Source organism: Amblyomma americanum, chromosome 7 (genome assembly GCF_052857255.1).
Source record: "Amblyomma americanum isolate KBUSLIRL-KWMA chromosome 7, ASM5285725v1, whole genome shotgun sequence".
NCBI lineage: Eukaryota > Metazoa > Arthropoda > Arachnida > Ixodida > Ixodidae > Amblyomma > Amblyomma americanum.
In genome coordinates, this window is record NC_135503.1 from 38,066,480 (window position 1) to 38,093,739 (window position 27,260).

At 43.0% G+C, this 27,260-nt stretch overlaps 2 protein-coding genes across 3 annotated transcripts; one reads left to right on the forward strand and one right to left on the reverse strand.

Moving 5' to 3' along the window:
• Positions 1-1,155: 1,155 nt before the first annotated feature.
• Positions 1,156-27,258, reverse strand: LOC144098923 (uncharacterized). 2 transcript variants are annotated; one of them, XM_077631880.1, is made up of 12 exons: positions 26,823-27,258; positions 25,824-25,989; positions 24,900-24,978; positions 22,064-22,126; positions 17,620-17,705; positions 14,451-14,602; positions 12,555-12,629; positions 10,758-10,802; positions 10,514-10,552; positions 6,068-6,106; positions 2,588-2,626; positions 1,156-1,271 (listed from the first exon to the last, which is right to left on the reverse strand). In XM_077631880.1, the coding sequence occupies exons 1-12, from the start codon at positions 26,976-26,978 to the stop codon at positions 1,245-1,247; spliced, it is 966 nt and encodes a 321-aa protein (XP_077488006.1). In that variant the 5' UTR covers positions 26,979-27,258; the 3' UTR covers positions 1,156-1,244. The 2 variants fall into 2 exon arrangements, with proteins under 2 accessions (XP_077488006.1, XP_077488007.1); XM_077631881.1 differs by lacking the exon at positions 6,068-6,106.
• Positions 1,464-2,579, forward strand: LOC144098925 (26S proteasome non-ATPase regulatory subunit 9). The gene has a single exon (XM_077631888.1). It carries the CDS (start codon positions 1,607-1,609, stop codon positions 2,240-2,242), a length of 636 nt encoding a protein of 211 aa, XP_077488014.1. The 5' UTR covers positions 1,464-1,606; the 3' UTR covers positions 2,243-2,579.
• Positions 27,259-27,260: the final 2 nt, after the last annotated feature.

The window sequence follows — 27,260 nt, forward strand, 5'->3', positions numbered from 1 at the left end:
AGACATTAGGTTATTAAAAGGAATCTACCAATTAGTGTAAACTGCATGCAGGATACACGCAGATTAATTCAGTATGCAGCAGTTCAGTAACTTTCCTAACAATTCATTACAGCTTTTCACATTAAACAACTGCATAAAGGAAAATTTGCGGCAGAGCAGAGTTATATGAAACCAGAATGTGTATTTGTGTCTAGCTGATGAGAAACTGGAATGCATAAGCAGTTGCACATTATTTAGAGTGAAGCTGCAAGAAATTACTCTGTTAATAACAAGAAGGTACACTTTCATGCACTGTGTTTGGAACAATTTCTTCAATTAGTTTTGAAGTGTGAATTATTGGCTGGAGTCTCTAATGACCAGGCCCTACCCATTTTCCAGGCTCACAGTCAAGGCTATAAGGCAATTTTCACTCATGCTCAAGCAGCTACTGGCACTTTCAACACTACTCGCATTCATCAGCCGTGTCACGTTTTGCAGGTGGCAGCACACACTTGGGTCTAGATATACCCATTGTTCAATCCTGTACAAGTGGTGTCTTTTGCCTTGTGACTAACTAACACAGTTGCAGGTGTTCACGCAGAACATATTTTGGCAATTACTCCCTTGGAGCATGTTTTATTTTTTCCAAACTCATCGCGAGCTAATTCCACTGTAGAGCGCCTATGGTTAAAAATCTCTGCGCACCGAGCTTCAAACCAAAATACCTGTCTAGCCTGTCAATCCACAACTGACCAAGACTGAGGAGAATCGAATGGCCCAAGTTTCGGCAGTACTTTTGCAGCGTAAGGTTTGCTGAACAGTAAATATTAGGCTCACTGGCGCCTTGTTATATGATGCTATGAAAAAGCCATGTTTAGTACCTCCACATACTGCCAGCTGCTGTGGCAATTATGCTGGTTCCAAATTTCTATCAACTCAGTAGAAATTGGAAGTTGATTCAAAATGGTACTGTATCAGAGCTTTTGCCAAGTGTCCTTGCAGGTGCACTGCAGATTACAGACCCACGATTTAAAGTTTGCTACTAGCCACAACTTTTTTGTTGCATAATCATGCCCTTTTGTTTGCTACATTAGTTTGCTACATGGAAGAAAGTGACAGACGGTAGAATGGTACTTGTGCCAATGTAGGAGGTTTAGCGGGGCGGCCAAACAGAAAACAAATGCAGAAAAAGTTTATTTTAATACGTCTACAGCAGCACTGACATTCAATACGGCGAACACATCTGAAACTATCTGAAGCTGCTTTCACCACGGCACACCCAGATTGCTCTCCTGAAAGGCAAAACAGAAGTAAACCAAACATTTTGAAGTTATATTAGCAAAACCAGCTAAAGCGCTTTCTTTTGCCGGTTAGGCGACACGAGCGTGACGAAGAAAGGGCCGGGGCAATTTCCCGTTGCCGGGAAAGAAAACCGAAACTGAGCAAAAAAAAGCACTCAGTACAGCGTGCTGCTACCGACATGAATTTTCATTGCCACCGACATCACGCAATGGCGCCCGATTGGCCTTCGAGTAGCTAGCGAGCGACTGCGCAAGCAGCGTGATGCAGCGGATATCGCGTCCTTAGTTCGGTTCAAGTAGCGTTTACTGGCAAGCTAGACGCAGACATGATAGACCAGAAGCAAATCCTCGCGCAGCTGACCAAGCGAAAGCTCGACATCGAGGCCGCCATCAACGCTCAGAATGCGATACTCAACGCGAACGCAGTCGGTATGGACGAGCCGCTGGTTGACAATGAAGGCTACCCGCGCTCCGACATCGACGTCTACAAGGTACGACACGCCCGACACCGAATCAACTGCCTCCTGAACGACCACAAGGCGGTCATGAAGGACATCGAGAGGAGTCTGCACGCCTACCACGCGCAGATCTCGCGGAACGGCGCCGCCGCGGGCACCACCGCCAACGGTCATACCGTGGAGACGGCGGACTCTCAACAAAATCGCGGTGCGCACGGCAGGGCCTCGTCGCCTCTGCCTTTCGCAGTGGTGGGGAACGTCGAGAACGGCTCGCCCGCGCAGGACGCCGGCCTCAGCACCGGCGACAAGATTGTCAAGTTTGGTTCTGTGAACGCCGGCAACTTCGCGGACGTTACGGCGATTGGCGGCGTCGTCCAACACAGCGTAGGCAGGCCCGTCAACGTGCTGGTGAAACGAAACGAGGAAACCTTGCCCTTGGTGCTAACGCCGAAACAGTGGCACGGAAGGGGCTTGCTAGGCTGCACTATTCTTCCGACGCGCTAGGAGTGACTTCACAGCAGTTCTATTCGACTTTCCGCCAACAAAACCTGCGATTGGTTCCCGGAGACATTTCCGCTGGTCCGGCGTGCGCACCACGACTGTTCAGCGAGCCGCGTCAAGCGGCTGCAGTAAAAAATTAAAACCGCAACTTGCTGCGCAATAAAGACTGGGCCTTTGTTAAAAGAACAGGTTCTGTGGGTTACTAGGCTTCTCAAAGACACGGCATGACAGCTCTTGCTCATTGCACATGCATTGAATACACCCTCCTAACAATTCGTCCGACGCGATCACTCTTCATTAGCGCGCACAGTTTTATTAATAAAAACCAAATGGGGCATAACGTGTCACCTTCAGGACTGGTGTCGGGCTCTCCTTGAGTTCTGGCGTCTGCAAGCAACAGGAGACAAACAAATTCACTGCTTCTGTCTAACAAATGGTACTTCTGTGCCAGATCAGCGCCGCCACCATGCAAAACAAAAAGAAAGCTGCTTGCTTAGGTCAAAAATTTTTTGGAACAACTTGCAGCTGGAAATTGTGACTTAAAGCAACACCACCATGAATGCAAGAGAAAAGTGGTTGCGCTTCCTTAGCACACATGCATTCGCTGCAAATGGCTGTGTGCACTGCCATTAATGCTGACACTCTGCAGACTCAACTGGTGAGTACATCACCCAATTACGCATTGTCACTCTACTCATTCTGTGTGACCTTACTCACAGCTACATGCACATTTCTTTTGATCATGACCAGTGCTTGGTTTAGACTATTTTTACATGCCAACAAGCTATACTGGAGGAAAAATTAAGACCATTTGGGGTTTGTTGTTGTGCACCAAATTGTCACTACAGAAGAATATTTGCATTGTGCCTACATCTCGATGTGGCTGCCATCGCAGAAAATCAGACTTGTGCACTTGTGCTCGGCAGTAAAACAGCATTTTCAGTGAGCCACCAATACGGGTATGGATAGCGGATGTTGCACGATATTTCGCAGATGTCACTCCGAAATCTTTGACATCAGCGATTGTTTATAGGCTGAAGTGAGCATTAGTTAAGGCAGCCCAAAAGCAGCACAACTCCACTGACTAGTGGAAGCAGGTGCTGCTGCGCATACTTAGTTTCCACAGAGCTAAACAGAATCATTGATACAGCGCAAGCTCATAGTTTGTTAATATCTACCCATGCCCACACAGTTGTGCCGAAAACTTTTCAGTGGTGAAGTCAATCCAGTGGTCTGCAGATTAGTGATACATCTTTTCAACAACTCATCCAAAGGAAAGGGCAGACACACAAGCAGTGTTGGCAGTAACGCGTTATAAGTAACGCGTTCCTTTTTTCGGTAACTTAGTAACGTACTCGTTACCATTTCCAAACTGTAACGGGTAACATACTTACGTTAACATTTTTCGGTAACGGGAGGTGTCGCGTTACTAGTTACTTTTTTGTTAAAATTGGGACCCACTCCACATTTTTTTTTTAGAAAAACAAAGCGCAGAGCACCTAAACTCTTGTTGTAAATAAACAAAATGTACAGGTGCTCTCGACGACCCTTGTTGCGGCTCGCATGCATGCCAGAAAACACCTGCCCATGACAACGCACCCAACAAAAAAAAGAGAGAATAGCCATAAAACACGTACACGAACATGCATTCACACACTTGCCTTCAACTACCTCCCCTTCCCAAACAACTCAAACGTACAACTGTCTAAAGAGTGGAAGCATGCGGATCATTTTGGAACATCACATTTATCAGAATTACCTTAAATTTGTTGAGAGTTCAGCGATATTTTCTTTGTGAAGTTAGAATTGATGATGAAATGTCATATTTCGCTTAATGGCTTCACCATGTGCCACGCAGTTAGAAGCCATCACATGTAACTCTACAGGCAACTTTAAGCCACTATAACATTGCTAAGCTCCTGCACATTTGTGCAGAGTATTCCCGTTAAATCAGGATTTCGCGTAAAATGTTGCTTGGGCTGAAAATTTTATGCAAAATGTGAGCTTTATGAAATTGTTATGGTAAGTTCTTAAGGCGAAGACTAATTAAAATTATTGGCCACGAAGTAATGGCAAAGTAATGTGCGGTACCTTTTTGCGGTAACGGTAACGATAACGCGTTACCTTTTTTTGTAGGTAACATAGGGCAGTAACGCGTTCCTTTTTTAGTTGCATAACGAGTAACGTATTTAGTTACTTTTTTTCGGTAACGCCTACAACACTGCACACAAGTCCTAACAGGAATATGTTTGTGACATCAGAAGTGACTATGTTTACTAGCACTGCACAGAACAGCACAGCAGTTCATGCTTTACAGCTGCTATTGGAGGTGGGCGAGACCGGAACTTCAGGCCACACACTTCCATCTTTTCTCTGATAGCAGAGCCGACCACCATGTGTAGAATGACATCTAGGCAAGATTTTCCTGCTTGCATTCACTACTGTAGATTACTGTCTCAGTAAAAGCCCTTCATGTGAGAAAGACTACCATTTTTATGCCAAATGGAATTCACAGGAAAGCATTTACACTTGTTTGGTAACTACAGCTAACTACAAGTCACTGGAGTGTGTAAATCAACCTAAATTTGCAGGCAAATTAATGGGATTAGTACTAGGGCTGCATGAATAGTACTTTTTCGAAACTAAATCAAATACAAATAGTGCAGTTGAAAACCGAACCGAATACAAATTGAATATTTGAGTGATCATTTGCTACACTTGCTCGAATATTCGTACAAAACAAATAACTATGCGAAACAGCGAAGCGCTAGCGGCGGCGCTATAAGTCGTGAAACTAAAACTGTACCTATCGAAGAACGTAACACCGATCTCCGCTAGGAGACATGCAACACGAAGTCAGTATATTAACTCTGTGACCGTCATGTCATGCGCATCAGAAAATTGCCTTTTGGTACATACGACAACAACGAAAAAACTACCGCCAATGAGAAGATGAGAGGGACGACAGTTTCGAGCAATGGCCTCCAATATCGAGCACGAACGCAGAATTGGCTAAAACTAGCAGACCCATGTCGCCCGCCATGTCGCAGGGCGTTGGAGTATGCCCTGGTTTTTAATCAATCGCCGAAAACAACTACAATCTGCCCCATTCAAATTTCAAGCCAATTATTCGAAAACTACTCGAAAACTTCAAAACAAGTTCGTTGTTTTGAATAGTTTTAATCCTGCACTATTTGGTTCATTCAGCAAATCAATAGAAGAATATTCAATTTACTATTTGGACAATTAGAATATTCACACACCCCGAATTATAACAAATGTACAACACTTTAAAACTAACTTGTAACCAAAGCTACAACTAACCATAATTGTTTAAACTACAGCTCTTAACCATTTTTTCTGCTATAACAGACTGCAGCATTCACGAGAAGGTCTTGTCATGTAGGACCTGGTCACAATATTATTTTTAAAACACTAAATCGGCAAGCCACCTTATAATAAGCAGTGACATCTTCAAAGAACTTCTACTAAGCAAGTAACAGATGCGACGAAATCAAAAGTACAATTTGATTTTGTCACTGCTCCTCAACTTGAATCTCTTTTTATTCAGTTGAATCATGTTTCAACTTGCCTATCAGAAATCATGGAAAAGATGGAGCCTGATAGCAAATCATTTTTGCCCTTCTCTCCTTGTGTCAGGGAAAATAGCTGATGGCGTTCTGTTTTCGATGATCTCATAAAGGCCACGCCACAAAATAAGCCGCGAAGTGTGCAAGTGCAGTGAAAGGAAAATAAAGGACCAGCAAAAATTTTTCAGCGCCTCTTCGGGCAAAAACTGTACTGTTTTACACGGCGACAAAGCTGTACCTTTGGGAGTGCTGGAATGCCATGCTGGAATGCCATGTACTGAAAAACAAAATCAAATGTTCGTTTTATCGCATACACTCCCTGTCACAAACAGCTTTGCAATACGAAGCAGGCTGCATGCAAATTATGGCGTGTAAAGGAAGATGCTAACTTTAAATTACTCTGCTGTCGAACTCTGGTGCCTGCAAGAGGAAATATTTTACAAACACACAGAATGCATTAGCATTTTCAGCCAAACCCTAGCTGTTAATGCGCAAGGACAAAACATGTAATGGTTATGCTTGACAACAAATCCCATCTACATGCGCGAACACCAGGAACCAAACATGGCCATTCTGGGTCGAAGTTAGGTGCACTAATCTCTGGGCTGTGAGAGAAGCATTCAGATTGACTCCTTACAGTCCTGCATGCAGTCGCTTCCAACTGTACCTTTCTAGCGCTGTTTTTATGCCTCATACCCATGTAAGTGTGCAGCTTTGTTTTAATCCACTGTGCTAATAGGCACATGCATCATCAGTGCTGGTGCACACAAAAATTGAATTCCGCCAGTACTATGTCAAAACACTCACTACAGGGCAGACAAAAAATTACAAAGGTCACAAGCAATATTAGTTTGCAGGGCCTATGCTTCACTTATTCGACCACCGTAGCAATGGGTCAACCTTGAACGTGCTCGTGGCTTCTTGTTTGCTTCCAAACTTCATTTTTGGTACCTGCTTGAAACGCAGTCAGTATGCATTAACTTGATTGATGTCCAGTTTAATATCCTGAAGCTGCATGTGGGCTACAAGTGACACCGCAGTGGAGGGCTCCGTATGAATTTCGGCTATATACGGTTCTTTAACATGCATCGACATCACATAGAACATGGACATTTTCGCATTTTGCTACCACCGAAACGTGGCCGCCGCAGCCAGAATTTGATCCTAAGACCTTGTGCTCGGCAGCTGAGTGCCAAAGCCACTGCGACTGCAGCAGGTGACTTTGCTAAAAGGAGCAGGGTACAGGTTGAGAGGGTCATATGCATGAGAACAGCAATGCAAGCAGCCACTCGTGCTGGCTGTGCCTCTAAGAGTTTGTGGCTTGAAGCCAAGCAAGCAACTTCACTGTGGCTGTGAATGCTCACAGACACACTGATGCGAAACAATGAACTTGGTAAGTAGCTTAGGCTGAGATTCACTGGTTATATGGCTCCTTGTGCTTCCAGACTCAAAGGCACTTCTAACTCATTTACATGCCAGAATGCAACACAACACGATCTGGTGGGAAAGTTCAGAGGTACAAGTGTACCTGTTGCAGTTAACTGAAATTAGCCGTGGCTAACCAACATTAATCGATTAATACATGTTTAGAATAATTAGAAATTGATGACATATCAGCAAGGTTATTACCTATAATTGAGTGAGGTAAATGGTTATGAGGCAATTTGATTAACTAGTAGCCATTAGTTAAACAGTTAATAAGGTTACTGCATGGGGAATAAAATATTACTGTGCTGTTGAGGCCAATGGACCCCTCTTCTTCCACTGAAAAGGTGAAATTTCATTGGTTTGGTTTATGGGGGTTTTAATGTCCCAAACAGACTCAGGCTATGAGAGATGCCGTAGTGAAGGGCTCCGGAAATTTCGACCACCTGAGGTTCTTTAAAGTGCACTGGCATCGCACAGTACACGGGCCTAGTCACGATATTTTTCCCTCTCTCTTTTGTCGATGTTGTTGGATCCAGATGTGTCTCCAACTCCGCGACACCAGGACCACCACCGGCCACACACGACCGACCTGTCCGGCTGCCACCCACCAACCTCCCGCGCTCTCCTTAGCGCGCACCCATCTCCTTGTACTCCCGCCAAAACTACAACCTCAGCCAAAAGGTGACTTTCCCTTCACCTTTCGGACGCAACATATCACAACACAAAAGAAAAGCACGCAATATAAAACACACGCCTTGCAACACAAAAGAAAAGCACAAAATATCGAACACACGCCTTGCTGCAAGCTGCCGTGGCTAACTAGAAAAATGCCACAACACGGGGAGAGAAATCATTTACGACACATGCGTCACTGTTAGCCGCTCTGGCCTAGGGTGCCCGGATGCCCGCTCGCCTCCGGCACTGGCCCAACGAGCAAGCTGGCGTGCCTAACTAGAAAAATGCCACAACGAGGGGAGAGAAACCATTTCCAACACATGCGTCACTGTTATCCCCTCTGGCCTAGGGTGACCGGATGCCCGCTCGCCTCCGGCACTGGCCCAACGAGCAAGCTGGCGTGCCTAACTAGAAAAATGCCACAACGAGGGGAGAGAAACCATTTACAACACATGCGTCACTGTTAGCCGCTCTGGCCTAGGGTGCCCGGATGCCCGTTCACCTCCGGCGCTGGCCCACCCGAGCCGTCCTGTCGTCGTCTCGTGTTTCAGACCGACCGACTTCCAAAAACAGACCATTCCTCCTCGCTTAGGCCGAGGCTCCCGAAACTCGCGCGCGCCGCCGTCCTGAGAGTCTCTCCCTTTTGTCGGCGCGTTCCCCTGCTCCCCTTCGGCGGCATTCCCCACGCCTTACCACGACGTACACCAGCTGCATCATGATAGGCCTCTAGAATTCCGCCTCCGTTGAAATTCGACTGCCGCGGCTGGGATCGAACCCGCATCTTTCGGGTCAGCAGCCGAGCGCCGTAACCACTGAGCGACCGCGGTGGACAGAAATTTCATTGATAATTTTTTTGATAGCTTACAGTTTAAAGCACCCTCTGGAGCGACATGCAGGCTCAAATCACTGAGCTGGACATCTACCCCACTACAAAAGTAACAAAACACTTTATATGTATAGCAAACACACCTAATACAAGCTAGAAAAAACTATTTGAAAAGCAACATAAAAACATAATGCACTGCATCCCTCTCAGAGATTGCAGAAAGTGTAGAGGACATGGCCAGGGTATCCTTGGAAAAGCAGTCTTCACTAAGTCTGTTACTTTTCTCACAGACTGAGCAAACATTAGTGCTTCATTTGACTAAGGCAACTGTAAAGGAAGCACAACTATTTAGAATCAAGAACTAGTTGAACAGTCCTAAGGACTGTTTACACAGACCTTGGATGGACTACCGCAGCTACTGCACAAACCCCGTAGATATATTTTCTGGAAAATTTAGATTAGAGTATAGTAGACTTTAAAACGAACTTGAAGGAACCAGAAAATTAACGAAGGTCTTAACAGAGGTGCCCTAAAAAAAAATGTAAGCATGTTAGATGTGTCCAAAAATGTTACATGAAAATATTACATAAAATGGCCTTGCAGTGAGAGGGCAATTGCAAATAGTAGAACATTTATGGTACTATGCATGATGTGAACTGAAGACAGAGTATATAACAAGCTCATGTTATCCTAGAAAATGGTACAGGTCTAGTTTTCTTTCTCTCTTTCCTGCAGAGGGTGCCGTTTACTTTTTTCATTCTTGCTTTCCATCCGGCTCAGAGTGCTCCGAAGCTGCCCAACAGAGTAGCCTTGTGTCTGTCTCCTATCTCGCTCCTTCTACAGCATAGCTATTAGCAACTACATGTGCAGGCACACCACATGTCTTTGTGTCCGCCAGAGACATTGTGTGCAGCGCTGATTATCTGGCCGTCTCTGAACCATGATAATGTGTGCTGCCACACTGTGTCAGTTGAAAATGCAGCCCCGGGGTTTTCAAGCCCCATGTCAATGAGCAGGTGCACTTGCTCATATACACCTTTTAGCCTTTCGGAGGCAATTCGCGGCACTTTAAATTCACGCAATTCTATGATCTGACCCATGTCAGATCTCTGCGCCAGCATAGGTGCTGTGGTGCCTTGCCTTTTCCACACCGGCAAGAAAGCACAACTCCCGCAAGATGGCTTCCACGCACTTTTCCCAAAGGTCCGCTGAAGCCATTTTTTAGGAGTGAGCTTCTGTGCTTAGAAGCAGTTGATATATTCTTTTCTTTCTTGAATGAGTCCCGCAGACACCCCGAAGTACCGTTGCGCAGAGTCACTGTGCTTCACGGTTGTTGTCAAAGTTCATCTTAACCGCAGCACATGCGAAACATTCTTAATTGAGTCCTATGAGAGACCAACCAAATGGCCTCAACGTTGTTCACCTTCTCTGAGAATTTGTCTTAACTGAGTTCGTCTGAACTAGAGCCTACTGTATATAAGTTTCCACCATGACCTGATTACTTAATACATGTATCACAGCTGATGTTCCCACAGAATGAAACACTTTTTCGTAATTATGACAGCCATACGTATATAACCATTATATTGCACAAATTTCTACATGACCCAATTTATGGCATTAATGTATTCTACTGTCGAGCATTTCCTTCAAAATCTAGAATTTTCTGCCAAGTTATTTGGTGCTGCTTGAGAGATCCATTTAGGAGGTGGTGACTGTCCTCGGGTAAGGCCATGGCCAGCCACAGTGCCTTACCTTCAGCTCTGTCCTTGTCCAGGTGGTCTTGTTCTCCTCCTAATCATGAGGCAAAGACACAGGTTCAGCACAGGTCAAATTCATCATGATTTCAATTAAGTTTTGGCAATAGTACTTGTAGTGGAACAATGCTTCAATGTACAGTGTTAAAAAATGCTACCACTGACTAGTTCTTTAGTGTATGAAAAAAAAAACAAGTTTTAAACCAGTAAATGGCACAAAAAAGGGAAGCTCGAGTAATCACCTCTTCAAAAGCACTCTTTTTGGGCTCGGGTGTTTTCGGAAGAGGCTGAAAAAGAAAAGAACAGTAACTTGCGTGACAGTTTATAATTACACAAAATACTCTATTTTAGGAGCCTGAGGGCAATATACAGGTCGATTCACCCAGCCACTTTTGCAGTAAGGCAACATAACAGTCTCTATTTTAGGAGCCTGAGGGCAATATACAGGTCGATTCACCCAGCCACTTTTGCAGTAAGGCAACATAACAGCAAAGTGCACATATCTTGCCATTATCCATTTCATTCTTTTTTCTTTGCTACAAACAAATGCAAATGTTCCTTTTATGAATACTCTGGGCTTCGGGCTCAGGTCATTTAGGATCAGATAGATATTGGAAGTCAAGTCCCTGTTGGTGGGGTTGTTTCCCCTTTTATTTTTATTCAGTTTCCTACTGCAACAAGAGGAATGAAGTATTAAGACAGAAAAGCTTACTGCAGCTCTCTAAATAGAAGATGAGTAAGTTTTTTATTTCACGAGAATCGACTCAACCAATGTGCACTACACTTGCACAGGCACTCACATTGGGAATTGATTCATGAAACTTTAATTGTGCTGTTGTTGGTTTTCGACACTCTCAGTTGACTAACCAGAATTTCTAAATATACTACTGCTTGGACCAGCATATTTCAAGGTTGAGTTTCTCACATCAAGCTTTCTTTTTCCAATTTAAAACTTCTGCTTTTTTACAGAATGGTTCTCTACCACAACCACTTGCTTCCAACGCAACAAGCCACCAGGTATTCAGGAAGCACAAATGATGGTCCATAAAAAGCACTGCAAAATCTCGTAATGTGTAGAACTAATTCCGCTGAATAAACAATGGCTGAATTTTGTGAATAAACAAGGCCAAGTCATGGGCAGTCATGAATAAAAGTTTTTGGGATGAGGGTTTATGGAAAACAAAAAATCTATTTCTGTGTGATCAGGCAAACTAATTTGATGAAAAGGCTGCAAAACTTCAGTGGACATACATGCTCTGCCCATTGAAATGAATAACAACTAACCGGTTACTGAGGCAATGCAGAAATTTATCTTTTTCTGTGAGCCCTCATCACATGAACTTTCATACACACTATATGTACTGAGTTAGTTATAAATGTATCTGCAAGAAGGAAAGCAACAGAAGCAAGAGGCAGCAGTTTGTTATGCAAAAGGTAACTCTGTTTGACTAACACTTCAACAAATTTTTAATATTTCAAGCTTCTTAGCGTTTAAATGAAGACAGATGGCACCAAAGAATCTGAATTCACACAGGCCTATTGCCACGCAGTATGCACTCAAATGCTCTCAGAAATGCCCATATAGGAGCTACTACAACATGAATATCTCGCAAGCTATCCAGCATAAATTAATATGAAAAAGTGCACAAATAAGCTTCTTCGTAGACCATCATGCTGTAAGTATGAAGTGTATCTTACAGCGGGGAGGCATCCACGACCTAATTTGTTAATAGCTTAAGACCCACTAGACCTACTAGTATCCATTTTCATTTCAAAGAATAAATTCATGTGGTTTAAATACTACACATATTACTTAAACTAATAATTTTCCACTGCTTTGAAAATCACTACAGCAGACAAGACATTCTGAATTACACATGAAATAAGGAAGTTTTATGTGTCTCCTGTTGAACAAAAGCATAAACCACAATATCAGGGCTTAAAATTCCATAATAAATGACCCGTAAAGCTGAAGACACCAAATGCAGCAGTAAAACTGACAGCAAATACAAACTCCAAGGTACTGGGATGAAACAGACCTCAACTCCACAAGTGTAGGTTTCATCAGTCAATGCTTGCATCAGCCCTCGAAACTCGAAAACTTCGGACGGCTCCTGTAAGTTAGCGTGCAGCCACACAAGCAGAAAATGCTTTAACCATAAAAAAAAGACAATGCATATACACACACAAATGTCCATGCGACCAGTGCTATCCAGAATAATTTGCTTGTATATGTAGTAACACTTGAAATAAAAATGAGTGTTCAGGATTGTTACTGGTTTCAGAAACTCATATTAATGCTTCTCCCAACCAAAAGCACTGGCTAGCTTACTAAAAACACTGGCTAGACAAGGGCAGTATTTCACTGCTGACGTTAAAGGGGCTCTGAAACACCTTCCGAGAAGAGCACATCAACTCACTCAACCACTGCATTGTGTTGTCATGAATACCTGAGCCGAATAATACACTTCTATACCCAGCAGAGAACCCACAATCACTCGTGAAAGTTGGCGAGCCTTTTCCAGTGTCTTTTTCATGCTCGCAACCACTTTCATCTCACCGCTCCTGCGTATACCAGTTGAGAGATGGCTCTGGTTATACTGGTTAGATTCTTTGAGACCTCAGGCAGCTACCATGGCCGTGGCCAATAAGAGACTTAGCTCCGGCGGGTCAGGAAGCTCCACCCCCGTCGGTGGGGCTGGCTGAGAAGTGCAGACCTTTCAGTGTGCAAAAACTGACAAGAGGAGAGTTAAAGGCACGAAGATGCTGAAATTCAAATTTTTGCACCTACAGATAACTGAGCTTCTACAAAGCGCATGAAAAAAAAATTCTTGCTCGAGGATATTTGTGAAGCGGCATCCTTTAACATCACAGGCATGCCACAACTTTATTAGAGCCCCTTTCAGAGCCTCTTTAGTATACAGAAGAACCCTAGTGATACAAACATAGCTGATACGCATTCACAAAAATACGTGACCGAAATGCATTGTGGACAATATGCAAAATTTCAGGTGTTTTGAAAATTCTCCCGCACACCCACAGGTATGAATGTGGCAGCCATGACCACGCATGTACGCACCATGGCCTGCTAATCGGTGACACTGCAACCGCCAGTCGTATAGTACACAACACATGCAGGGAGCGGTGGCTGCACATCCATTAATAAATCCCATAAGCCATAAATAAATTTCCCATGCTTCAGCATACAAATCTTGTCAATATATGATGGTACAAGTTTTTGAGTGATATCATTATTTTTTTTGTGGCCCAATGAGGATTGCATCACAGATTCTACTGTACCACAGTTTGTTGTGGCATATGATACCTTGTCCAAAATTAATTGAGATACCTCATCATGTGTTGCCACCATGCCAAGAAATTCATGCTGCAAGGAGTGCCATCAGTCTTTAGGGAATGTGCCATGCCTTGTACTATAAAATTTCACATCTTCTTAACTGAGGGGAGAACCTAGGGATAGGTTTTATAAGTGTCTTTCAAAGCAATGCAACAGTTACCAGCACAACAAAGCAAGAATATACATTAGCAGAGTGCATGACTGGGCTAGTTCATCAGCATGAGCACAGCAAGATAGCGGCATAAAGTTGCACGAAATGGAAAGAGAGGCACAACTGCGTAAAGGATCGAAATACAAGGTTTTTATGCTGTACATTGCTAAGTGCATGGGAGCACTTATCTGGCCACCAGATGTCATCAGCATGCGAGTGGCTCTGACCTAAGCAGAACACTACCACGTCATGTTGAGGAGCAGAATTCTTGCTCCTGCTCAATATTCCCGACAGTGCAGGGTTACCATTCAGCTCACACAGCAACAGTTTCAGCACAGAACTGAGGTAGTAAACATGCATTGCAAAAGACATGTTAGCTACAGTGAACTTTCAAACCTGATTGAAACTGCATTCAAATTTGTCTCGTACCTTGACAGATGTGTAGGAGGCTGATGCAGTGTTTGCTGCTGCTCCGAAATCCTCTTCTGGCAGTGGCTTACGCCTCAAGAACAACAGTGAGTCGTCATTTCCGATTTCTTCAAGGTACCTGTCCAACTTCGATTTTCCCTGGGAGTGGGGGCCTGCAAAGAAAATGGGACGGTGTAGGAAACATTGAGGAGAGTCATCACAGACTTGAATGAGCAGCCAGGAAATGTGGCAGAACTCCAAAAAACATCCAGCCCTTGCTTGCGAAATGAGCTGTGCACGTTCATTAACTTTTGTATTAAATTACTGTTGTTCTCAGTACACAGGCAGTTACTCGCACAGTTTTGGACTCTGTTCTTCGTTTTTGCAGTGTTGTTGCACAAAACTAAGCGCCCGCATGTGTTTTCTCCACTTTGCTCATACAAAATGAAAATGTCCTCAGTATTCAATGAAATACATGCACTCCAGCCCACTCATAACAGTCCCAGTTTTAACGAATGCCCCCTTTGCAAAAATGAAGAGGATGCAACTGTCATGTTCACATTTGGTCCATTAGTCGTACAATAAAACCAAGTCTCTGAGAGAACAAGTACCTGCAGGCACGGGATTCCATGACAGCGAACATGGAAGTGCCACAAACAAGCATGACAAGACATGCTGCACGGCTGCGGCCATTTACTATGCATGTCCTCTCAAGCATGTATAAAATAAGAGTGGGACAATGGAGTGGGAGAGTGGGAAACAAAGAATAAAAATGCAAACAGGTCTGATTATCATTTGCAAAAAACAGTCACCAAACTTTCGAAACGCAGTTACTTTGCAAGAGACCATGTACGTAGTCTACCGGAACTACGAGTATGACCCGTACTTCGGAGGAATCATGCAAGCATACTTCCTTTTCCTACACTCAAGTCTCATTCTGCAACTTGCATTTGAATTGTCCAGTTCATGTTTCATTTGTCCTCAATAATATACAAGCCCAACAGTGTGTGCGAGGAACATGAAAAGAGTACGGGGTGCTTGAATGCAAGAAAAAGGCGAAAAAAGAAAGTCTGCCACACGTGCGGAGCAAAGTCTGCCACACGTGCGGAGCATCACCCAGGGTCTACAGTCACACCTTCAAGGCATGTAAAAAAAAATAGGTGTCAGAGTATGCATGCACGCACACATATATAGTCTCATACACATACATGTGGTTAGGTTCTTGTGCTTCCAGTATAAACTAAAAAAAAAAATGCATTCCAGACCTTCCATTTTGCCTTTTGCAGAAAAACTCATGAATATAGTTGGTGCCCTTTACAATCGGTGCATCCTACAATTTCTCAACATTTAAGCAGACCAAAATTCTTGCACTACAAAATGAAGCAAATCTAGGGGCTGCTTTTCTATCCAGTCATTCAAACTGGGATGGTGAGTCAAGGCCCCTCTTTACATTTGCATTTAGACTGTTGTGAAAATTGTCCGCATGTTTTCAGCTGAAGACTCTGCTCGGAAGTTGAGTGCAGACTTTTAAAATCAAGCCATTTCTATTAGCAGATGTTAAGCAAGAAAGGTGGATCCAGCAAGCCACGGATTTCGGAGCAAAATATTTGAGCAGACAAGATTCAGACAATGAAGGCTGTGTCAGTGCAGACCCATTACAGCAGATCTGTCCTATATTTCTCTTTTATGTATTATTTGTAATTGTGAAGAAAGTTAAAAGACGTGGCTTGCTTGACATTTGCACTACTGCTTCTTGCTGCAGTTTCAAATGATAATCAAGATGATAATTAGGACAGTGATTACCTATTGGCACCTGCCCGAGTACAGCCATACAGCTACAAAGGAAAGCTATAAAGCTTTCTCGGAAGCTCTGTCCTTATTTAAGATATACGTCCAGAGTGCAAGAACTTTACTTCAACTGCAAATCTCCTGAAAGAACTGAACAGGTTTCATTGGTAGCCAAATGACTGCCCTCATGTAAATGCTATGAGTAATTACTCCCTTGACTAAAACCTACTTCAACTTACAGGATTCTGCTAAATGTACCTGACTCACTAAATCACCTCATAAATTCATGCATTAGATCTAGGTCGCTCGAACAGTGCACTAAGGAGTACATTGGCGTCATTTATGAGCAACTCAGGTTTTGAAGCACCATTTTATTAAGCATGCACATTCGCATACAGAGTCGTTTGCTTCTCATGCCTCAATTATACGGAACTCTGCAGGCAATGACAAATGTCTAAATGCACAAAAAAGAGCATGCCGTTCAAGCGTTTTAGACAAGTGTGTGGGCATCAGTGAAAGCATCTGCCAGCGTGGAAAACAAACACACCACAATGAGACAGAAGACGAAATCATGACAAGGTGGTAGACAGAAAACGAAATCATGAGAAGGTGGTAGTCAGGTGGAGTAGTCAATGTCTAAATGCACAAAAGAGCACGCCGTTCGAGCATTTTAGACAAGTGTGTGGGCATCAGTGAAAGCATCTGCCAGCGTGGAAAACAAACACACCACAATGAGACAGAAGACGAAATCATGACAAGGTGGTAGACAGAAAACGAAATCATAAAAAGGTGGTAGTCAGGTTGGAGTAGTCAATGTCTAAATGCACAAAAGAGCACGCCGTTTGAGCGTTTTAGACAAGGGTGTGGGCATCAGTGAAAGCATCTGCCAGCGTGGAAAAAGACAGAAAACTAAATCATGAGAAGGTGGTAGACAGAAGACGAAATCATGAGAAGGTGGTAGTTCGGTGGAGTAGTCATGAGGAAGGGAAAAGTGCAATAAATGTCCTAATTCACCATGGGCACCCAACTCATACTGTGAGGGGAGAGATGAAGGAGGTGAAAGGATAGAGGGAGGAACAGTAGTTGCAGTGCCAGACTCTTGATTAACTTCAACCAATTGTGGCTCATTAATAAACAGCGACAACACACGGGTGCTTTGAATTTTGCCCTCATCAATAATTTTGCCCCCAACACAGCCGCAAAGCAGTTTAATGAAGGTGCCGTCATTCTATTTGAAGCAGCAGAACTCCGAGATCGTTTGGGCAAAAACGATGGTCTCTCAGGTGCACCTTGCCAAGCAGAGAGTGCATATGGGACTACAACGATACATAAGGCCAAGCTTGACACTGACCGTGTATTTGAGGAGCCTCCTTGTTCCAAACAGGTGAAAACAGTGACTTACGGGCAGGAGATCGGCTTGCAGGTTTGGAGTTCCGAAGTTGTAGTGATCGCTGGCGGAGGTGTGAAGACGTCTGACTTGTCCTACTGCTGGATATAGCACAGGAAGGTAAGAAAACATTACAAGCAGAGACTGGCATGGCCACTTGGCAGGAAAAAAATGTTTAATAGCAGACATAAACAACAAATTAGTGGTAAATCGTAAAAGCCATATTCTTTTATTCTGATCAAAGTGTTAAAGCAGAGACAAAATCTTCATATTTTTATTTTTTTTAAATGGACTAAGTATACACCTCATGCCAAGGCAAATTGCTTTTTCAGTTATACACATAAAGACATTAGCTGTGCAATGAACCAAAATATTTATTATACCGTCATCTTATATGGCGAAATGAGGAATGACTAAAAACTATGATTTTTCATATGGGCATCTTTTTGAGAAAAAATGCAGCAATAACAAAAAAAAATAAGATTTTTACTTATTGTGGTTTATTACACAGCTAGACGTACAAGAAATAAGTGTACAAAGTTTAAACAGAAAATCTTGAATGGGAATAAAGTTAGGATTTCTCGTGTATGAAGGAATGGCAGAAAAGAGTTGAGAAAAACTGCTAAGAAGGTTGTGAATAGCTACAAATGCCATAAAACAATGTCCAAGAGGTTTAAAATACACAATATCTACAGCTCAGGACCTCCTTTCACAAGCTTGTTATTGCTTTTGCTAGTGTGACAGCTAACTTCTTTTGTGTGCACTTTTTGTGACATCAGTAGATTGACAAGCAGATTTCCAGATACACTACTGGTCACCTGTCACGAAAGCTTTAAGTGTGTGCAGACCAGGTTTGATACCACTGTGCTTCAAAATGTTTAGCACCTCCCTGTTGCTTTCGTTGAAATGACACATGGTGTCATACAAACCAAACTTCAGTGCTGGTAGGCTGACAACCATTTAATGCATTCCAAACACCTCACATCGCTTTTGTGAGTTTTAGTCACTAAAATCAAGCCAAAGTAGACATAGGTGGTAAGAAACAATTATTATTAGTCGAAATTGTGAAATGAAAAAGAAAAAATAACCAGATAATTTAGGTAATTAGTATTTTGATTTAAAACTTTCTTTCAGTTCCGCGAGATACAAAGGGGGCTACAACTTTGGCTGTACCTTTTGAACGGTGTCAATAAGAAACAATTTTGGCTGCAGTTCATTCAGAAATTAATAAGTATTTTGATAAAACCAAATTTTAAAAATTAATTTTCAAAGATACTGCGTTTTCAAAGTAGCCTCACATTTAAAGTCAGATGAACAAAGTTTTACTTGTGCTACCTTTGCTATTTACAGAATGCATGCTACTATAGAACGTACATGTCACACTCATTTATTTGATTTGTAGATGCCCTTTCTGGTACCTGCTGATACATATATGAATTACTTCAAGGAGACCTAGAATAAGCTTCAACAGCAACTGGGTCCTTTTCTTCATAATGTACAAAAATTCCTCATGCTGTGATCGAATACTGCCAAGACACGATGGCACAAGTTGTATGTGGGTCTCCACCAACGTGGTGATAGAAGCTTTCAAGCACGTTCATTGCCAGCACTTTGCATGGGCTGCATCAAGAGGACACTTCAGACTCCAACCTGCATGGCTTCTGGCAACTTGATAATGGCTCAGTTTTTCTAGCTCCATATTAATGTTAATTTGCACCCCCCCTCCCCAATTTGTGTCATGCTTGCTTAAAACTGAAACGTGATACTTACGTAATATGCAGCATACTATTAAAAAGAAAAACTTCCTTTTTATAGTGTGTAAAATATCACTCCATCACCTAAAACGTGGTGCTGGGTAGCTGAATGGGCAGTGGTTGAAAATCACAATGCTAATGCGGAAACTATAACAGCACAAAATAAAAGGCTTGTAAGACATTCAGTGACAGCTCAAGATGGAGTTGAGAAACATGCAACACACCAAACCCCAAACATACAAATTTTCATTACTCTGCAGGAAAAGAAATAAGCTACAAAAGCTACTTGTTTTCTGATCTGCTGGCAGTAAGTAGTGCAATATGAACAGAATACACTGCAGCACCCAGGCAACACTAATTATAGCTAAATTACTAATTACTGAGCAACATGGTAGGCCCTATTCCAACATTCTTGGCCACTGCAAAAAAAAAAGAATGAAATCGCTGATACGTCATTTTAATTCACTACAATTAAGCCAGCCTGCTTCAAGAGCTGAAATGACAAAAATCAATATATCGACCAGTGGCATAGCCAGAGATTTTGTTCGAGGGGGGCTCATGTTGCACCGCGGGCTCCTCCTTGTAGACTTTGTAGAGGGATCAAATACATTAATCATAATTGCATTGCCATTGCGAATGCTATTGCTTATTAGATGCTGCAAACAAAGTATGTCTTGAATGCTACGCACTGTCTAGACAAGTAAAATATGCATTTTTCATAAAAGAGCATCTTCATGTGTTCAAAAAACTGTGGCAGAAATAACTGATATCAATGCTTCCATTTTTTTTTGTCTATTTAGTAATTAAGGAAAATGTGTCATGAATTTTAGAACTATATCAGTTGGAAACCGGCAAAGTAGACCATGTCCCTGATATGAATAGTCAAGTTCAGGACAAATATTTTAACGAATCTTTGTCGTTCAAGAACCTTGTTTACAATTTTGTGCATATGCAATGGCCACGAAAAAATCGTGACGCTGTCCTTCGTTCCAATGTATTGCGCGGGCGCAGCTGTCACTGGTCGAATATTGTAAGTAATTATAGTCGCAACAGAGAGCACATATAAAAAGCAGGAGTTCCGCAAAATATACATTACGAATTCAAAGATACAATGGAATATCACAAATGCGAAGATACATCTTGAGAAAGCGCAAAAAAGCGCCAGTGGGAAACAAAGTTCACTGCATGTATACTCAAAACATGGCAAGAAGATATTTAAACATACATATATTCCCTAATAAATCTACATGCCTAAGTTAAAGTTGTTCTATATAATATGTCAAACAAGCAAAATAAACATGTTGCACAATCACAGATAGTAACCTTTGCGCATAGAGAGACAGACTGTCCTGTAAGAATAAAACTATGATCGCAGAAATCGTGATAAGTATTTGGGCCATGCGGTGGTCGTGACAGCACCACATGGATATAGCAATAGAGGAAGAATACAGAAATCAATACGAAAATGTGTATTTTAAATGCCTGCAAAGTGGCAACAATCATTCTGCAAAGAAAATAAAGAAGGGTATTGGTCTGGTTCAAAAAAGAAGAAAATGCAGGTAGCTAGAAAAGGAAAGAAAATGACAAACGAAAGCCACAAGTGATGCGACAAGTTGAACTACCCAATATCCGAGAGTGTTTGTTGGGAAATGCCGTGTGCGTTGAGGCTTTCAATGAGCAAGGTCAGTCAAATTAGCTATTGATGTCCTCGTAAGTTTCGTATTCGCATGATAATTTTCATCATGATGCTAACTGTCACAATAAACGGCAAAATTTTCTGCGGTTAAATTTTAAAGGCTAATGAATAGTCATACGTTTTCCTAATTAGTCATATGTTTTCCTAATTATGCATTAATGGTCCTGAAGGAACAGAGCCTTTTACTTGCATTGGTTTTGTGCTTTACTATGTAAAGGACAAAGTTTATGAGAAATATATACCCATAAAATTTCGGAATTGAAATTCATGCGCCCCGTAGATTCCGCGGCTGCCGCGAGATGCCGCGACGAGCCTGCTCGTCATCGAAGCGCCCTTGACATCTTTTTTGTTTTCTCTGGCTCGTCTGCGTGTATGAGTTGAGAGGGGTGAGGAGGAGGAACACCATTTTTAATTGCCGATATCTGCAGTGTTACTGAAGCTAGCTTAAACATTTTTTGCGGTGCGGTGACGAGTGATGAAATACCAATTACTTGTGCACTTTTCCTAACCTCAGCAAATATAATTTCATGGTCCATTAAAGGCTTTCTTTTTATGTAACAAAATAAGGATAAGAATACCCACTAGGTTTCTGAGAAAAAATATCATGGCATACTAGAAGATTCTGAACATATGAAGCCCTCTGCGTGCTTATGTCTACTATAAAACAAATCAAATCAAGCAAGGCTTTAGTGACTACAAAGGCTATACGAACACATACAATAATGTACAAATGAGGGTCCCAAAGTCAGAAGACAATGGGATTCTCGGTAGAGAGTACTAATGAGAATTACAAGCTACAGCTGATCTTCACACTACTACAACTTCATGACAGAACTAGCAGAAATCTAGGACAACTGCACAGATCAGAAGGTGAGCAAGCAAATGCTACATGGTTCAAAATTCCCAAAGTGTGAAGTGACAGCCATTTAGCTACGCCATTGCACAGTGCCCTGCAACTCTAAAAGGGGCTGGACAACCACTTCAACAACAACAAAAGAAGCCAACTTACGGACAAAATGATCCTGTTGCTACGCTGCTGAACACTGGCTCTAGTTTTGTCACAGTGGGTTGCCTACAAAAACAGGTCAAGGAGGAAGTCGTCCAGGCAAAGAAAAAAGGCTGCCCAAAGCTTCTCATCCGCACACATGTTCGCATGCACGCACAAAATAACTCATTCACATCTTGCAAATGAAGAAATGAAGTGGACAAGCCAATTCCCAGCGTGTGCCCTGCTCCCAGAAATACGAAGGGAAGACCCACCAAGCATCACTGTTAGTAGAGAAAAAAAAAAATAACAACTTCTTGTTTTCCTCTTCACCAGCCTCACCAAGGGTAAACTTTGGACTTATGCTGCTTCTTTCTTATGCATTACATGCAAATACACTTTTTTCTAACCTGGTATGTCACAGCCTTAGCGTAGAAGAGACTGCAAAATTTATGTGGTACTGCCCTTATGGCGAAACCACTCCTAGGCCCCTATTATGCAATTTCCTGCAAAGTATAGGCATAGTGGTCATCTCAAATTACACACATGCAGTGTTTCCAAATGGCACCTTTGGTGTCCTGAAGCAAGCAGAGGCAAGCAGAAGCCAGCAGGGCTATAGGAGGTATGCACTCAAGCAACAGTGGCCGCCATTTTGGTGCCCATGTAGCATGGCAAAAGGCTACAGCGCATGTCTAATCAGGTTATCCTTCCTCTTCCGGCCTGCACCCCTGAAGCTGTGCTTTGAACATTAAAATGGCACCCGTGGTGTCACGTGAATACCTCCTATAGGCTATGATGGGAGACACCACAGTGGAGGGCTTAAGAAATCTGACCACCTGGAGCCCTTTGTTGGTCACTGACATTGCACAGTACCTCGGTTTTATTGTATTTCACCCGCTGAAAAGAAGCTGAAATCGTCAAGATTTGATTCTGTAATTTTGCACTTAGCAGCAGGATGCCTTACACTGCTGTCACATCGTGTTCTTAGTGACAATGTGCACTTTCCATTCTGACCAAGTTTACTAGGATTGAATTGAATGCAGATCTGGCATTTCGAAACAGCAAATTTCAATCGCAACTGAGCCCAGTCTTGCTCGACACCAAGCCTGCTCGCCGAGGGCAATCGAGATATTTTGTTTGGATCAAGGAGCTGTCATTGCCACCCTCACACTCAGAAAACAATGAAAGACAAATAATAAGCAGCCAAAATATTTGCTTAAGTATAATAAAGTGGACAATGTTTTGATGAAAAGTATGTCTTGCTTATCGCTGCTCCAGTATAAATTAATTTTGTTTCAAGTAATACGAGTGCTGGCAGCACCACCTGGCAAGCAGCGCGACAACTTATTAATCAGGATCGAGCGGAAATATGCAACAGAGCTGTATGCAGAGGGAGACTTTAATGAACACAGGAGAGGTCTGGCTTGAAGAATATGGCTTGACAAAACCAGTGCAGTGCTAGTGGTACCCTCGTTAGCGTGCACAGGTCTCTCCATAAAAGAGTGGGGGGCAAAAGTTCATGGTAGCGCCCTTTCATGGCGTCTGGATAGCAGGGAACAATATGGTATAAAATTTGCACCCCCTTCCCCATAACGGAAAGCTGGGCTGTTGGATTCAATTATATATACATCATAGCACTAAACAAAGAAAACTTGGTTGTTTAGTGCTATGATGTATAGTCCCTTCCCCATGTCTGTTAGGAGCGAGCAAATGCCCCCTTGCCCCCCCCCCCTTGGTGCACACACCTATGAGTGCCCGAATACATGCTCTGCCCATCAGCGCCATTAACAGCATGCAGGCAATCGTAAACAAAGCTGGAGTTTTGTGCCCTGTCAAATATGACTCTGCTTTAACAGACATTACAAAGGAAGACTCCAGATCAGCTCAGATCTTAAAGTGCTTTTCAGAATTTCGTGCTGCCGACAACTTGTAATGTTTTGCTCCAGCAGAAATGCTGCCAAGGAAGTGAGAAGCCAGCCCTGCTTTCACCCTAAAGATAAGTCAAGTCCCACTCCCACCCCAAAGCAATACCACTGACTCAGAGGGATGCTGAACTGAAAGGGAAATTGAAAATTGGTTTTTTAAGGAAAGGAAATGGTGCAGTAACTGTCTCACATCTCCTTGGGACAGACAGCACTGTGCCAGGGGAGGGATAAGGGAGGGAGTGAAAGAAGAAAGGAAGAAAGAGGTGCTGTAGTGCAAGACTACGGAATAATTTCCACCACCTAGGCATCTTTAACGTGCACTGACATCCCAAAGCACACAGGCACCTTTTGCGTTTCGCCTCCATCAAAACACGGCTGCCATGGCTGGGTTCAAACACGGGAACTCCGGTTCAGTAGCAGACAGCCCTAACCACTCAGCCATAAAATCAGCTTTAAATACCTGATGTATGAATATCTTAACAAGCCCCGATGTTTCAAGGCATGAGTGTTGTGGCATTCTGCCTCTGCTCATATGTGGTCACTGCCACAAAATCTTGAACCTGCAATTTTGTGCTTATGCCCTATAGCCAACTTGATATTGACTGCTAATGCCTTGGCTGCTGCAACAGGCAGAAAAGAAATAAGTGGTGGCACGAGGGGTTGGATATCTGAAACTCGCATATGGGATGGGCTATGAGGCACACCACAGTGGGGGGCGCTGCATAAATTCTGATCCCCTGGGGTTTCTTTGAAGTGCACTGGCACTGCACAGCACACGGGCATTTTTGCATTTCACCTTCAAAGATAAGCAGCCACTCTGGCAGATGAATAGAAATGAGCAAATGAAAAACTAAGGAGAGCTAAAAATGGAAGGTACATTGATACAAAAAGGTGGAAAAGAAAAAAAAGCAGAGCGAGAAGCAGAGCAAGGATACGGTAAGCATGGCAACCCACAGGATGTGGGTGAAGGTGTCTCGTCTGCTGAATCCTGGCCGCTTGGCATGTGCTGCAGGACTGCAAAGATAATTTATTAAGGCATGGTCAAGTTGCACAGACTACAGCATGTGAGGGAAAGAATCCTGATAAGATATGAGAAAGCCTAATCTAAAGAAAAAAACAGCTATTGCATATATGATGCAAGAGTGAACTTACAGCGCAAGAGTTCTCACAACATGCTGTATGCATGTCGAGCTTTGACATATTACAGGAAACCTTAAAACACCTTTCGTCAACAGTGTCATGACTTTTTCTCGGGGAACATCCCTTGGCTACTCATACTGCTGGATGATGGAAAGTACATGGCATGTATGTGGGCTATGTACTTTCCAGTTTTACCCGATCAACACCGATAAAGTACATGGCATGTATGTGGGCTATGTACTTTCCAGTTTTACCCGATCAACACCGATAAGCATCTGCTGGTAAAAAAGAAAGATGATATCTGTTAAAGCCAAAAAGCACCAATTTCTAAGCATACTGAGGCTAGCAGACGACAGTATCTACCAACTAACTTTCCCACTCCTTTCCTTTTCAAAGCACAGAAATGCTGAGGAGGAGTACCGCCAATATTCTAAATTCATGTTGACAAGAATATCGTCGCAATCAATCGTTTCGTCCTTCAAAAGCGCAGTGGGCATGACCAAGCACCTAAGCGCGCAGTCGACTTAATTGCAGGAAATGTTTAGTCATAAGTATGAATTTTATTCATAGATACGTTGAAAATCTGTTTCTTTTACCTATGTGAAGAAAGCTCGGATTTGGCTGAACATATACAAAAAAGAAAGGATCAGCCGTAGCGGCGGGCAGGACTTGATCACATCTCTCACCAGTTATTGCCAGCAACTGAGGCAAGAACTCACTAGGCAAAACGTCATCAGGAACTTTAAGCCCAAGAGGTAGAAGCTTCGGCAAAAGGTCCTTGTTGTCACAATCTGCATTTTCTAAGCAATCCGTCATCTCTTGAATCGATGCCAGTTTCTCCTTCACGACAGCTTCAAGTCGACGCTCAAGGAGTTTAAACTGCGCCTGAAAAAAAGGAGAGAGAATTGAGTTTCTAAGCAGCAGTAGAACATTCAGTGCAGAGGCCACATGAAAATACATTTGAAACAAAAACAAATGCCAAGCTGACCCTTTAAGAATCAAACGAACCACCGCCTAGAAAGGGGTCGCCAACAAGAAGTCCAACCCCCAATTATGGTGTATTCAGGCACTGACACAGCTTTATAACTGTACGGGAAGTGAAAATCTGAAAAGAACAAACTTGATGGTAAAAGGATGGAAACATTACTGCAGACAACATCATCACGTGCCCCCTGGCCGCTTGATGACCCCACGCTGGGAGCCATTAAAGTCTACATGTGTGTCCCAACGAAGGACGCGCCTTCAAGTTAATAGGGTCCATGAGCCATGGCTTTGCCGACGATTTTTTACCACAAGTAGCACCAGGATTTGAAGCACTGCTATATACATTCCGTGAGAAAACAGCCTGTCGCCCCCACCAAAAGCCTTCACTTTTTGTATGCTTCTGCATATTCCTTGCATAAATGTTGCCTTTTCATATTCCTCTACGTTACCATGATTCACATTTTCGAATAGCGAAAGTTAGGAGAACGTCTCAAGAACTGAAGGCAAAAGTCTTTGAGGTATCGCTTAACTGCGGCAGCTGCCTCGATGAAAGAAACAGAAAAGCGCTAGAGACGAACACCATTACTGAAGAAAATGATAGAAGCTAACAAGTTTCTGCGAGTAAGCAGTAGACGAACGTCATACTGTCAAGTGCGGAACCAGCGCTTTTCAAGGGTGAAAAGACAGCAAATTTGAAATCGACGTTTCACAGGCCTTAAATCGTCACGACTTACCTCAAAAGTCTTCGCCTGTTCAAAAGTCATGAAGGCATTGGTAGGCAATGCCTTTACCGGACCGCTCAAACAGTTGGCGGCGTTGGCGATTTCGACGTCCAGTCGAGCGGCCACTTTTTTCAACTCTGCAAACGGCTCTTTATGGAGGCTTTCCATGTTTACGGTAAGATGAGCCAAATGTCAAAAGACGATTCCCAGATGGCCGAAGGGCCGGTACGGAGGAACTACTAATATGATGCAAACGGGCGAACTAGCACCTCCGCGAAATTCATGCACCAAGCCGAATCTACCGCTCTTCAATAAGCCGCCACCTAGTCGAGCCGCGAAATTGAAGCTAACCAGTCAGAGTTCGACATAGGCAAAGGCAAAGTTTTCCCGCTTTTTGAGCCAAAGGAGGCTAAAGGTTTTTGTCGTGCCCGTCACAATTTAATCTCGAGG

Bases quoted from the DNA above. Each gene is read 5' to 3' on its own strand.
- LOC144098925 (XM_077631888.1), top strand. From the start codon at position 1,607: ATGATAGACCAGAAGCAAATCCTCGCGCAGCTGACCAAGCGAAAGCTC.
- LOC144098923 (XM_077631880.1), bottom strand. From the start codon at position 26,978: ATGGAAAGCCTCCATAAAGAGCCGTTTGCAGAGTTGAAAAAAGTGGCC. The intron at 25,990-26,822 runs GTAAGTCGTGAC...CCTTTTTTTCAG, and splicing joins AACAGGCGAAGACTTTTGAG to GCGCAGTTTAAACTCCTTGA. The intron at 10,553-10,757 runs GTGATTACTCGA...CCTCATGATTAG, and splicing joins AAAAGAGTGCTTTTGAAGAG to GAGGAGAACAAGACCACCTG.